General features: G+C 34.0%; 2 protein-coding genes across 3 annotated transcripts in view; one reads left to right on the top strand and one right to left on the bottom strand.

Moving 5' to 3' along the window:
• The window catches only part of LOC134253391 (bridge-like lipid transfer protein family member 3B), a 42,587-nt gene that overhangs the window by 15,199 nt on the left and 13,214 nt on the right, over positions 1–14,174 (bottom strand). Inside the window, exons 3-11 of one of the 2 annotated variants that reach the window (XM_062735914.1) lie at positions 11,906–11,944; positions 11,462–11,653; positions 10,517–10,760; positions 10,075–10,238; positions 9,627–9,804; positions 9,107–9,202; positions 8,371–8,394; positions 5,649–6,119; positions 126–232 (exon numbers count right to left, since the gene is read on the bottom strand). In XM_062735914.1, coding sequence (XP_062591898.1) covers positions 126–232; positions 5,649–6,119; positions 8,371–8,394; positions 9,107–9,202; positions 9,627–9,804; positions 10,075–10,238; positions 10,517–10,760; positions 11,462–11,653; positions 11,906–11,944 — 1,515 coding nt within the window. The remainder of the gene's footprint in view (positions 1–125; positions 233–5,648; positions 6,120–8,370; positions 8,395–9,106; positions 9,203–9,626; positions 9,805–10,074; positions 10,239–10,516; positions 10,761–11,461; positions 11,654–11,905; positions 11,945–14,174) is intronic. The other variant, XM_062735915.1, reaches the window with a different exon arrangement.
• Positions 2,341–3,461, top strand: LOC134253392 (uncharacterized). The gene is made up of 2 exons (XM_062735916.1): positions 2,341–2,595; positions 2,764–3,461. Exons 1-2 carry the CDS (start codon positions 2,366–2,368, stop codon positions 3,041–3,043), a joined length of 510 nt encoding a protein of 169 aa, XP_062591900.1. The 5' UTR covers positions 2,341–2,365; the 3' UTR covers positions 3,044–3,461.

Consider the following 14,174-nt stretch of genomic DNA (forward strand, 5'->3'; position numbering starts at 1 on the left):
TGTATACATTTAATAATTCTACAAATTCAGTCAGGGGGATCCGACTTTTTCCCTAAGCGGGGGACACGAATTCTCTGAATTAGCTTGTTTGTTTTTTGCAATGTATTTTTGAAGTAAAACCTTACGATGCTTTTGGAGAGGTTGAGCATGAAGAAGTTGGCCCAGAGCAATGTTAACCAGTCTACATTGAGTCGGATTGGGTTCAGGAGGACGTACAGATTGGCATGGGGAACTGTAAAACAACAATCCAGGTAATTAAAATTAACAAACATAGGTAATCAGAGATTACAGAGCTCACCTCAACGAATGTTGTCTTTAAGTAAGGCAAAGTCACACAATTACCCAACAAAAAGTGTACATCCAAAAATGCAAAATTTATGCAATTTTGATCTGATACTTTGGAATAGACCTATATAAAAACTTCAATCTAGTTCTTCATCATGAAAATGTGATCAAAATCCAACATCTGAAGCAAGTTTAAGAGTTTTCATCCCTTGATGCATCATTTGGGCAAGTTTGGTTTATTAAGCCTTATAGTTTCTTGGTGATAGACCTGCACCCATAACTTTTACCTGGTCCATTATCTGGAAAATGTATGTCGAATTCAGCATCCGGAGCAAGTCCATTAGTGTGCATCCTAAGATGTATCATCCATGCGAGTTTGCACAACATAGGGCTAATAGTTACTTAGAAATGAAACCTGCATAAAAATTTAACCTCTTCACTCATCCAGAAAAAAATGTAGGTCAGATTCAGCATCTGAAGCCAGCCTGGTAGTATGCATCCTTAGATGTATCATCCATGCAAGTCTGGTCATTAAAGAGCTCATAGTTACTTGAAAATGAATCCTGCATCAAAAATTTTACCTGTTCACTCATCCAGAAAATGTAGGTCAGATTCAGCATCCGAAGCAAGTCTGGTAGTATGCATCCTAAGATGTACCATCCATGCAAGTTTGGTCATTATAGGGCTCATTGTATCTTGGAAATGAACCCTGCACCAAAAACTTTAACCTGTTCACTCAACTGGAAAATGTAGCTCAGATTCAGCATCCGAAGCAAGCCTGGTAATGTTCATTCTTAGATGTACCATCCCTGCAAGTTTGGTCAACATAGGGCTTATAGTTCCTTGGAAATGAGACCTACACCAAAAACTGTATCAAAAATGTTAACCTGCTCCAAAAACATTAACCTGGTCATTCCTTTGCTGAAATTGCAGCATCTGAAACTTTGACTTGTATAATGAAACACATTAGAAGCATCTTCCATGCATGTCTAATCAATATAAGTCATAGAAGTACTTAAAAAGAAAACTGCTCCAAAAAACTTAACCTTAAAGTGACAATACGGCGCATCTCTTCAAAAACAGACTTGTTAGAATTTTCCTATAGGATTTGGAATTTTTTTCATACTCATAAATGTATACACTTTCAGAAAATTACAAATTTCATAAGTTAATAATTTTGATTATTTCATTAAAATTAATAATTATTTATGGCCCATAAATATATACATCGCAACGTGTTCGAGGTTCCACATTCCATGCTATTCACGCATGCGTATAGTTTTCATAAACAAAACAGCATGGTAAGAGAGGGAAGCCCCGTAGGCCTGCTACATTGACAAAGTCGACCAAAATGAAAAACAAAACCAAAAATAGGGCTTGAAATTAAAAAGCAACTTTCCTGACAAAAATTTAGTTGGGAGATTAATATAATCATTGGATGAAGAAGAAACGGGATCTCCGCGACATTCACGTGGGGCTTGCGAAGGTTCTACTCTACAGGTTTGTTGATGCATGCTATTATTTCTCGTATCTCCATGGCTTTCAAAGAAAATAAAAACAGTGTAAACTCAACGTAAAAATGCACTTATGACATATGAAAATTATTGCCATTTGAAAAGCAAATTGTATTGGAACTGCTGAAAGATATTTTGTTTGACATTTTGCCGCGATGACATATGATTTGGTGGATTTTCCTTTCCTGTACCCCAATACACAAAACGTCAACATTTGTACTTAATCATGTTAAATTCGTCTGAATGCAGACTAATATGTTAACAATTATTAATTTACCGGAGAGTTAAGATATTTTGATTCCAAGAATTGCTTTTACTTAATATTCCATTATAATTGTAAACCCTACATTGTATGCACGTGCTATTTTAGAATTCACGTGGTACAAATAAACAGAACTAAGTTGTACGACCCTTGATTTTCCGGCAGATTTTAATTACGTTAATTTTACATGAGGAGAGAATATTTATTTTTCTCAAATGCTTACTTCAACTTTTTACCTTATTCTTGAATGATACTATGGATAAATAATATGTGGAAAACTCTAGCAATCCAGTACAAACCAACAATGTTAGTTGCCGATGTACACAGAGCGCAAAATACGGAAACAGTAAAATCAAAGTTCCGAGAGATCGGCACAACGTTAGCGTTAATTCCAGGCGGATGTACAAGCGAACTTCAACCCCTTGATAGAGTGTTCCACGCTCCATTGAAGAAAAAGATTGAGGAAATAACGGACAAGCATGTGCATGCAAACAGAAAACAATGGCTTGAGGGCACTTTCACAGCTTCAGAAAGGTAATTACTAAATAATCAAACGTTAGCTCTGTGTTGTTTTTACATTTAATAGTTTTTCACACCTGTTTTAAGGCTGTGCATTTTACCTTAAGTGTGTAGATACCGGTATTCTAACAATTCAAAAACACATTTAGTTAATGATTTGAATGTATTTTATTTAAATTGTAGGCGAATCCTTATGACTAAATGGGTAGGGGAAGCCTGGTCAGAAACCTGCAAGGAACAAACGGCCGCTGTGGTGAAGTGCTTTAAAAGCTGTGGAATTTCAAACAAAACAGATGGCAGTGAGGACCATCTTATTCACTTCACAGGCATTGACAATTATACGTTTGAGCCAGAGAAAGAGGAGACTGAAGACACTGAACATGGCTGTTTTATTTTGAACAAAAACGGTGAAAGTGATTCAGATGAGGACATTCCACTGGCTGAGCTAAAATTCAGAGTTTGACAGTTTAAATACAGCCTGTATTTTATAGTTTTAGACATAATATTCTGCGCATAGTATTTTTACTAAGACAATACATGTAAGTTTTTATCAAAATAGTGGACTTTGAATTTTTATGGTTTTTAGGCTACGCATGGTATTCTAACTGAAACAAACATTTTTAATCAAAATATTGGACTTTGATTGAATTTTTATGCTTTTATTACAGTTGTAAACATTTTATTTTTAATTTTGAATTAAATCATAATTTAATGTCATGTCATGGAATATTTATAATAAATAATTAAACTGATACTGTGTTTAATTAAGGCATTGTCATGACCGGCTTATTTTCAAAACAGGCTTATTTTCGAGTAATTATTAATGCAAGAAATAGGTGGCTTATTTTCAAAACCGGCTTATTATTAAATCCGTCTTATTTTCAAGCTTTTAGGGTATTGGGTAAATTAGAATGAAGAAGCACACGATTTGCAGCCGCATTGCCACTTTAACCTGGGACGCCGACGCTGACGGTATTACATAAGCTCCCCCAACTTCGTTGAGGTGAGCTAAAAACAATACTGTAACAGTGGTTGGAAAGACATCTTTTCCTTCTAAAATCTGTGAAAACTAGACATATAATCTGTGATAATTTTTTACAAAAGACTCCTAAAAACCAGAAGTCTCTGTCGAGACTGAAGCTCTACTGGTTTGTACTTATAGCAAAGGAAGAGGAAAGTGCTTCAGCAGTTGGGAATTGAAACTTTACAACAGCAATACTGTAAATCACTTTTTATTCGCGAGAACTTTATTTTCGCGTAATTACGCGAGACAATGAGCTAGTGAAAATTTCATTTTCGTGTTTAAAAGTATTCCTTACGATTATATAGAGGAATAACAACAATTCGTGAAAATTATGTCTCGCTTATAAAGATCCAATGATTGTCTCGCGAAAATAAGGTGTCACAAAAATTTAGTGATCTACAGTAAATAGAATAATGATCCTTGATTAAGTCTCTTTATGTTCTTAGTGTAGTGGTCTACTTGCATGCCACATTATATTATAATCAGACTAAAACTGTATTTGGAGTAGCATTTTGAAAGTATTTAACAGAAATTTCTATTTTTAGTAACAACAGCAACACCGTTCACCAAAATCAAAAACCAACAAAAAGAATTATGTACCTTAGTGTAGTCTACTTGCAGGGCTCTCACACCACTTTTTGGGACTGGGGCCGGGGCCGTTCAAATTGGGAAAATTATCGTCATTTTGGGAAAAGTTGGATAACACAAATTCATTTTAAAAAAATCCTCAAATTTTGCTTTTCTAGCATTTTATCATCAATGCTAACTCTGGTTTGAATAAACAGTTAAACAGAACAAACATGGGTACGTAGGCTATTTATGAAAGTACATTAGCTTTGTCATTACTATCTTTGAGTGTTGATATTGCGGTTATATGTCTTACTACGTGACAGTCGCTAGTCACATAGTCCCGAATTTCCTCGATCACATGGGCAACTTTGCTTACCAATACAGCGCGAAACTGAACATGCCGAAGCGCGGGTATGCTTCTAGGTGCAGCTTACTAATGTTTAAATGAAATGTCTATTTTTGAAACCAAAATGCTGGTTTTTGTCGAAACTACAGAACAAGATACTCTGCACTCATAGTTGTATAATACATTTTTGTAAAAACAATAACCTGGTTCCCCGAACCAGTTTACGAATGCATTTGGAGCGAACTAATAAAATAGTAGTACAGTTTCACTTTCATTTGCAAATGTGTTTTGTTTGGGGTTTTTTTTTTTTGCGATTAGGTTGATGGACTTTTATTTTTTAATTAATATTTTACTCTGGATAGAAATTGGGAAATTTACACCTTTCTTTTGGGAAAAAAGGTACCTTTTTTGCATTGGGAACGGGGCCGTTGAACGGCCCCAATTTTAGAGAATCGAGAGCCCTGACTTGTGTACCAAGTTGTATTGAAATCAGACCAAAACTGTAGGAGACGTAGCATTTTGAAAGAATTTCACAGAAATTTCTATTTTTAGTAACCAAGGCAATACCATTCATCAAAATCAAAAAACGATAAACAGAATTATGTATTTTAGTGTAGTCTACTTGTGTGCCAAGTTATATTGAAATCAGACCAAAACTGTAGGAGGAGTAGCATTTTGAAAGAATTTCACAGAAATTTCTATTTTTAGTAACCAAGGCAATACCATTCATCAAAATCAAAAACCGATATATAGAATTATGTATTTTAGTGTAGTCTACTTGTGTGCCAAGTTATATTGAAATCAGACCAAAACTGTAGGAGGAGTAGCATTTTGAAAGAATTTCACAGAAATTTCTATTTTTAGTAACCAAGGCAACACCGTTCATCGAAATCAAAAACCGATATATAGAATTATGTATCTTAGTGTAGTCTACTTGTGTGCCAAGTTATACTGAAATCAGCCAAAAACTGTAGGAGGAGTAGCATTTTGAAAAATTGTTTAGAGACAGACGGACAGACGTCGGACGCATTACAATCGCATAAGCTCTTCTGGTCTTTGACCAGTAGAGCTAAAAATGACATCTATTTACATAACAGTGCAGTAAGAATTAAATGAAACTTAATTTACCTGGAAAGTCAATATCCTCTGGAAAGAAATAATCGGTGTATTCAGCGTGCACCACTGACATGTCCGGGGGGAGGTGGAGCTGCTTCTTGTCAGAGCTCAGGAACTTCTGGGGGTTGTTCCTCTTGTTGTCAGCAGTGGACACTTGATAAATGGTAAACTCCTCTATCTTCACCACGTAACAACTCTCCAACAGCTTGGTGGAGCGCTTTCTTCTAACGTTAGGTGACCCCTGACCTTGACCCGTATTAGGAGGGGGTGGTCTGGCAGGGGAGGTTTTACTTTGATTGGCTGCTGTGTTTTCTGTTTTTTGATTGGTTGGCGCGTGAGCGGGTGACTGGGAAGGGGAGGCTATATTGATGGTTTCTCGAGCCTTGGAGGCCTGTTTTTTGAAAGCAGAGAACAGTTGCTGGACCCAAGGGTTTCTGGATCCTTGGTTGTCAGTGTATCTGTACCAATTCTTCCTTTCTCCCCCTACAATAAACAAAACAAACTTCATTTGGATATAGAAGATTCTGGTGTAATTTGTCTATAAATGATGCTTTGATCAATGAAAGGTAATGCTATATATATGTAGTTGAAGTAAAACTGATATATTTGATGATATCCATAATGAAAAGTATGATAATTATACAAAGTTTAAATAATATTGATAGTTTTGATCATATACCCATAATATATATGTGTTCAATAAAGAAAAAAGTGTGTAAACACATCCCAGTAGGCATAAAATTTATTGGTTAACAAATATATGTTTTATGCTGCCATTCATGTAATATTTGTAATAATATTGCAGATATTTTAAACTATCAAGCTGGTAAAGTACATGCTTATAAAACAACCACTGGGCCAGTGTACCCTCTTTTTAAACCTGCCATAAACATACATCCTGCACAAAAACACTACAGTATTAAATTGATATGGTGAATATAAAGATACAAAATTGTCTGATTTTTAAAATGCAGTTTACTAGAAGCAGTAGCATAAAAACACACCCAATATACATCACCATTCCCACAACTTAATCACAATGTAACTATGCAATATCTTACAATGTACATTTAGATTGAGTGGCGTACATTATACGTGAAATACAAATGAAGTGGACATAAAAATATATATTTCTTTGTGCTGTTGTACAAAGTTGTATGAATAAAATTGTGCTGTAAGTTTGGTGTCCCAGTAATCATAGCTTGTAATTATAGGAATGTCAATGAATGTTCTAATACTTTACTATCTCTTAGAGAAACAAATCAGTTAATATTTTTTAAGGTCAAGATCTAGTAAATGAAAGGTGCCTACAGATTTATCAAACTTGAGAAATAAATTCCTTTATTGACGCTTTACAACTTTAGCTTGGTCAAATAAGGTGTTTCGGGGCATAATTTGTAGGTAAACAAGATGAAAAACTGTATTTTAAACTGTCATTTTCAAAGAAGAATTCAGAAATCCAGTCATGAATTTGGGAGTTTTTTTTCATATATGACAAAAGAAATGTATCCATATTGCCTACAGTCTCTCAGAAAACTGTAATTAGTATGTTCATGGCCTCTTCTTTAAATCAATAACAAATTCAATATGGGTATCCAGTTTACTTTTCATATGATTTCAAATTGAATGTCATGAAAACACCCTATTTTCTACATAATTCTGCTAAAGCCGTAAAGTATGGGAAAAAGAAAGTTGAAATTGATTATGATGTTATAATGGATCTAGCACCAAAAAATTAGTCTAAAGTTATTTACTAGATCTTGACCTTAATTCAGTTTTTTAATTGACATCCCTAATAAAAAACATTACTGAAGAAAGAACAAGTACCATGTATGCAGAATAATGAGTTGGCTATAAAAATCATTTTAAAAATAGTGTATATGTACTTAAGTACAGCTCCGCGTAAAAATCATGCAAAGGGTGATATCTGAGGATTCTCAGAATTTGATGATTTTCCACACATAGTTTTCTCTTGCACTATGAACCATGTGTGTAAAATTAAAAAAATGTTTTGGATCATGGTTACTATGGAAACATGGGTAAAGAAATTTCCCTAGCAACCAGCCAATTTTCAGCTTGGATGAATGAAAAATTCTCTTATCTTCTTACCAATTCTGAGAACCCTCATATATCCCCTTTATGCCTATTTTGCATGATTTTTACACGGAGCTATTCTTAATATTAAACAAAATGGATAAGAAATGTACCCAGTAAAGGTTAACATGACAGTAAAGTGGTCCTGTGATGCTTATTGTCTTACGATGTAGAATCTTATGCTTGTATCAGTTACATTTGAAGATTGACCAAACTCTTCATGACTTGAATTCAATCCAGCATTCAGTATAATATATACCAGAATCAGTGTGCTCAGCTACTGACTTAATCATTTTACAAATGTATTTTTGTTATTATGAACCTGTAAGTTGGTTTTGAAGATAAAATGAACTGGAAAGTGTTAAAACCTTGTAAACATGTATACATTGAAATTTTATTTGTAATACAGTTATGCTCTGTCAGATAAAGAACACTGTATTTAATCAATTTCAAAATTGTAAAAAAAAATATAATAATACAAATTTACCACATTGAAGTGGCTTTAATTTAAAAAGAAGAAAAAAAACAGTAGAAGCATTGCCTGAGTGGAGACCTGTTATAAAGAGTGTCTATAGACATGCGTCAGGGGAGGGAACTCCCAAGGTACCTACACAAACCAGATATAGGCAGCAGGACTTACCCTGAGACATGATCAGATCCTCGTCTACAGAAAACACAGCCTCATTAAGTGTCAATCAAATCACAGGGCTCAGTTCTAGCTTACACCATTATTTGTTATTTATATAACAAACTATAAACATCTATGCCCTTTTACCAATATAAGCAAGAGGTTCATGAGCCACAATGCTCACAAATCGTTAAGATATTTTTTACACAAAAATGTTCCCATTTGAATCTACACAACTTTACCCTATAACTGCTGCTGCAGCCAAGATGAGCACTTGAGAAGATTTTTTTTCCAATAAATGTCATCATTTGACTTCCTTTTAGGATCCAAACCTAGGCTCTTTAGTTCATTTATATTAGTATAGAAGAACAATGAATAACATTGTAACAGAAATTACACAGTACATTTCATAAGTGATAGTTGGAGGATAAACTCTTTTTTCAGGTCATTTAATTCTTGAATCAATCAATAAAACTTTATGTATCCTATTGAGATAAACCTTTTCATGAGGTTTCATATAAATAACAAAATTTGGACTTAATTTTTTATGACAAACTCTAGATATGTGATCCCCATGTATTTGTCATGCTAGACAGATGAACAAAGAAAAACCTAACTTGAGCCACTGACTCAGGTGAGCTAAAAATAGTAATGTAAATTAGGATGCAAAATCATTCCGATAGCAATGATAATTAGTCTAATTAGTATTTGTCCTGCATCGAATCTATACTTGATTATGAAGTTTTACCTGCTGGGAAGAAAGGGTAGATATCTACAGACAGTTTGTGGATGATGACCTGCATGGCCCCTCCCTCTATCTGACTGTTGTGTCCAGGAATGTTTTCTAAAATCAAAGAATAAAACAAATTTACTCCAAATGCTGGTAATCAGAGAGCAATAAAAGTAGTATTTCTTTGTCATAAATTACAAATGGATGTTGATGACATTATGTGCTATGCGCTGAGTATATTAGAGATGTACAAAAAATGGCATTCATGCAACTTGTGGCCAAAGGAGATAGACTATTTGTAATGAGTGTGATCTGTTTATGTGGTATGAGAGGCAAGTAGTCTAAAGTTGGTGATTCAGAAATACAATACACTTGGATCTAGGAAGTTTTCTCAACTCAACACTAAGGACAGATATTCAGGACAGGTGCTTCTTTTACACCATGGACATGAATGAATCTAATTTCTGCTGAACATCTCACGTAAATTGAGCAGCTAATGTACATAAAGCTAACACTCTACTAAGCTTGTGTCTCGTACTAGTATCTGTGGTGTTGTCATCACAAAGGTGAAGGTCAATCCTGCTGCTGATCACATGATAAGATGTCGTCTGCACGTCAAATCGCTCAAACAGCTGGGAGACGTGGGAAGGATTAGACTGACTCCGCGGTCTCTGGGACTCAGAGTTGTCACTGTATAGGGAGGTCAAACCTTGTATCTGTAAAATATCTCAGCATATTTATATACTTTATATACATTCCATGGAATCACAATTCTGTTCAATCCACAAGTAGAAAATTAAGTAGATTTTTTTAAAATTTGCTTTATATGTCTTTAATGAATTATGCATGGGAGTACTTTGTGGCAAATTTCTACAGCAAAATGATGACTTCTTACAGAGCTGAAATAACTTCCATGCAGTAAAAGGTTAATCTTTAGTATCACAAACTAGGATACATGAAAATTCTTTGATTAAATCCCAGCTTACATCTAATGCCTCTGCTGCATTATTTTTGCTTTGTGCTCTGGATTTCTCTATCATGTCCTTGAGTGAGTTGATATACAAGATGGCTGCCTTCAGTTGAGTGTCCGTTAGGACCCACAGTAGATCATCAAGCAGGAGCATCACCCGTGTAGAAATAACTCCACAATCTGTGTGAAAGAAACAACTTATTAAACTTCTCATGCCATAATTCAACAAAATATATTGTTATGTAGTTAATTAAATAAGTCTTGTCCATCAAATAAATCATTTCTAAAAGATAATTAAATACAATGTATATAGTTCTCTTATCTTTATTGGCAAACTGACTGATAATATAAACATGTACTCATAGAACTTCTCCCATTATCCTTTCGACATGCCACAAGGTATACAGTTTTTGTTTTTATTTTGAGAACACCTTCTTTATGTAAAACAATATCCTTACCACTGAGCCTCTTTTTGATGGTGATTCTGATTTTTGATTGGTTGGCTATGAACCTGAGGGGCGTGGTCAGAAAGGTCTCAGACGTTTCCCCTTCTACAGCGGTGGCTTCTATCCTCGTTGTCTGCCAATCAAACTCCTTAAATAACAGGATCTGTCCTCTTGTTGTGTCGCGGATTTTTGTTGGCCCAAGGTCCTCTGAAGGCTTCCAGTTAGGTGTCACACTTTGAACTTTGACCCTTGACAACTAAAAAATTAAGATGCACTGGGTACCTATAAGATTTTCTCTTTTTCTTAAACGTGTGTATAAATCCACAAAAAGGGTGCTGCACAAACATTGAAAAAATTGAAATATTTAAAATTCAGAGGAGGAATAAAACTTTCCACAGGTCAATGTAACTATAATGGACATTATCATATAGTCTATTTATAGTCCCTATATAATCTTTACAAACGCAAACAGTTCATAACACTACATATTCACTGGATTTTAGGCCGTATTCACCGGAGGGTCAATGCGCGTGCAACGGCATTGTGACGTCACAATCAAAACATCGAAGAACGTTGTAAACAATGGTTGCAACGGCCACAGCGAGCTACGTATCTGAGCAGGAAAACAATTATTCAAACCTATTTCAGGATTATTTTTTAACATTTGGACGTCTTACACATAGTGGAACTCGGAAAGGAAAACACGGAGGTTACAAACAGTAATCTGGAGACTTTATTTCATTTTTAACAATGGAAGATCGCAAACGAAAATGGTGTCGTCATACAGCCTTCAATGTCTTATCTATTCAAGTCCCGACTATATAATAAAACAATTATGGACTCTTTTGGTGTTGAATATGGTTTGTTATTCACCAGAAAAATATTCATATTGACCGAGGCAACAGAGTCCATAATTGTATAGTGTTCATACTTTAGGAAAATTTTTATTTTCTTTACCTGTAAAGATGCATGGAATTTCCTGGAGATGAATTTGACAAGCACCGAGTTGATGTGGACGTACATTCCGTCGATGACTCGGTCCACGAAGCCGTACTTCCCCCCACTTCTGTAGCTAGCCACATGGGCGGGGCTGTTAGGGGGGCGTGGTGTGTTACAGGTCTCTATCTCCAATTCAACCTCATCTAGGTACTGAGAAAAAAATCAACACTGTAGTTGACTAATCAAGGAAAACAACTTTCAACACAGACAAGTTCTTTATCTAATTGTTAGGAGGTTTAGCTTATAAACATTTTCATTTATTGACACGAAAGACACTGAGAAATTTTTCATCTCACAATAACAAAGGAAATCAAACTATCAAGCGTTGTTGAGGTGAAAAAATTGTAGTTTTGTTATTCATGAAATAAAGTATGATTGCACATAATTCAGTCAAATTCTTACCAAACACAGAGGCTGGGACTTGAGTTTTGTCCATTGTACCTGTACGGATAAAAAAAAACATGTACAACTTATTAAGGTCTATTAATTGAAAATAAATTTCAAAGTTCAACATATTTTTCAAACACTATTAACAACATGATAAATACAATTTTTTAAAAGACAGGCATTTGCGATCAGACAGCATTTGGACAAATATCAGCCTACAGTTCTTACATTATTTAATTCATTTCTAGGTCTACAAGATAATGTACGAGGGTTGTTCGAAAAGTTTGTGGACAATGTCAATCTTCGTTATATCACTTACTAAAAATTTCAAATAAGCACAATATGATATATGTAAAACATTTGTTTTGTTGATGTGTGAAGTTTCATTTCATTCGATTAAACAGAAATCAATTTACTCCTTTTTAAAATGAACATGTTTTGAACATGCGGAGCACACTTAACGGCAATGTAACGTCAAAACAAAGCATATTTCTAAAAAAAAAAATATTATTCTTATACATTTCACACAGTATAATCCAAAGCCTTCTTATTAAATCCTTTTCCTACTTGATATTTATTTTTTAAGAATTGCTCTCGTTGTATTATTTCCTTTGTTAAGATTTTAATTTCTTTTATTACTTAACTCTGCTTTCACAGGATAAGCAACTCTGAAGCGCCTATGTCTTTCCTTGACGTTCCAACTTTTAAAATTTTTTCTTCAGATTTTTACAGTTAAACCGTATCTTCACAGATTGTCCTCATCCAATACAGAGTCTCTTTCACTCAAATACTGCCTGTACTATTTGTACACACATGCACAACTCGCTTGTGACATATCTTTTTGATTCCTCCAACATTTTTAGAGTATACTCAGGATTTTTCCTGAGTAAAACGCAAAATTGCATCGTTATCTGCTGCTTCATGACGTTCTAAAACGTTATCGTTTATTTCGTTTTCATTGAGGACTACCTATCTTCTCAAGCTGATTTCTTTTCAACAAAGCAAAATATTAAGCCATAATTTGGAATACGAATCGATACAACAAAATTCTTAATTTGAATTTCTAGGCTGTTTTTCACCTTGGCTCCATTTTACAGAGAATATGACTACAGACATCATTTAGTGTATTGTTTGTAACTTACTAAATTTTGACCTGCTCGGTGATCCGATTTTTGCATTTTTAAAATCTGGATAAGTTTCTAATAAATCATGATATTAAAAAAAATATTAATACAAATCATTTGGATTTATTGTTAAAATATTTGGATAACATATATGACGTCAAATAAAAAAAATATACTATTCCACGAACTTTTCAAACAACCCTCGTATAATATGTATAGTGAAGTGTAGTATTAAAGTACATTGTACATGTAATAGCTTTCTGTCATACTAGTAGTAAGTTTTTATTCCAGTTATCCAGGTATAATATCCAGTTTTTGGAAAATTTTGTCAATATTATAAAATGAGGATATTTACACACTTTAGAAGGCAGCACATTGCTTCTTAACTTAATGATATTCTGTTTGGTTTTACGGAAATTATACATTAAATACATACAGGTGTACATGTACTTTTAAAGGTTTAATCAGAATACACTGTATTTGTAATGGGTTCTATCATCCAACTAATTAGCATAATGTTTTTTACTTTGTTCTTCAGCTGTTTACAGGAAATTTCCTCCATAATGTTTCCTTTGTGTGCAAAATATGATGATAAATCACAATTATACGCTAATTTGGCAATTACAAACTATTCCATCAAAAGAAATCTATATATATACTCTCTGACTTTGTTTTTATACCAGCTATTTCATCCTGAACAAAATGTTTTTCCACTTGAATTATCAGGTCAAAATTAAACTTATATTTCTGATGTGGTAATTACTTCAGGTATTGATTGGGCTGTTTTACAAGTACCTTGTAGTTGCAATTCTCAGTACAATAAAACAAACTAATTTTTTGCAGGGAGAAAGCCTCAGAGATTGTGTGCAACAGAAAATGTTTGTAACGGTAACTGATACTGAAATTTTTTCCCACTTTACTGATTGAAACATTATACAGTTGAAGCTCTTTATCTCAAACACTGATATTTGTGCCCTTTGTGCTAATAATCATCTACCCCTAAATACCCCCTTTACTGAAATGCAGTTTCAGGAGTAAAGAAATATTATAGTACACTGTATATTTTGGACAAAAACTGAACAGAAATTTTTTGTTTAAAAATAATTCTAAAATAATCAATTACCTGGTAATAACAAGATCAAATTTTATATTAATATTTC

This window comes from Saccostrea cucullata, unplaced genomic scaffold, assembly GCF_032062105.1.
Source record: "Saccostrea cucullata isolate Sc308-1 unplaced genomic scaffold, CSIRO_AGI_Scuc_v1 ctg68, whole genome shotgun sequence".
Taxonomy (NCBI): Eukaryota; Metazoa; Mollusca; class Bivalvia; order Ostreida; family Ostreidae; genus Saccostrea; species Saccostrea cuccullata.

Coding starts and splice junctions, on each gene's coding strand:
- LOC134253392 (XM_062735916.1), top strand. CDS start 2,366: ATGTTAGTTGCCGATGTACACAGAGCGCAAAATACGGAAACAGTAAAA. Junction 2,596..2,763: donor ACTTTCACAGCTTCAGAAAG/GTAATTACTAAA, acceptor TTTAAATTGTAG/GCGAATCCTTATGACTAAAT.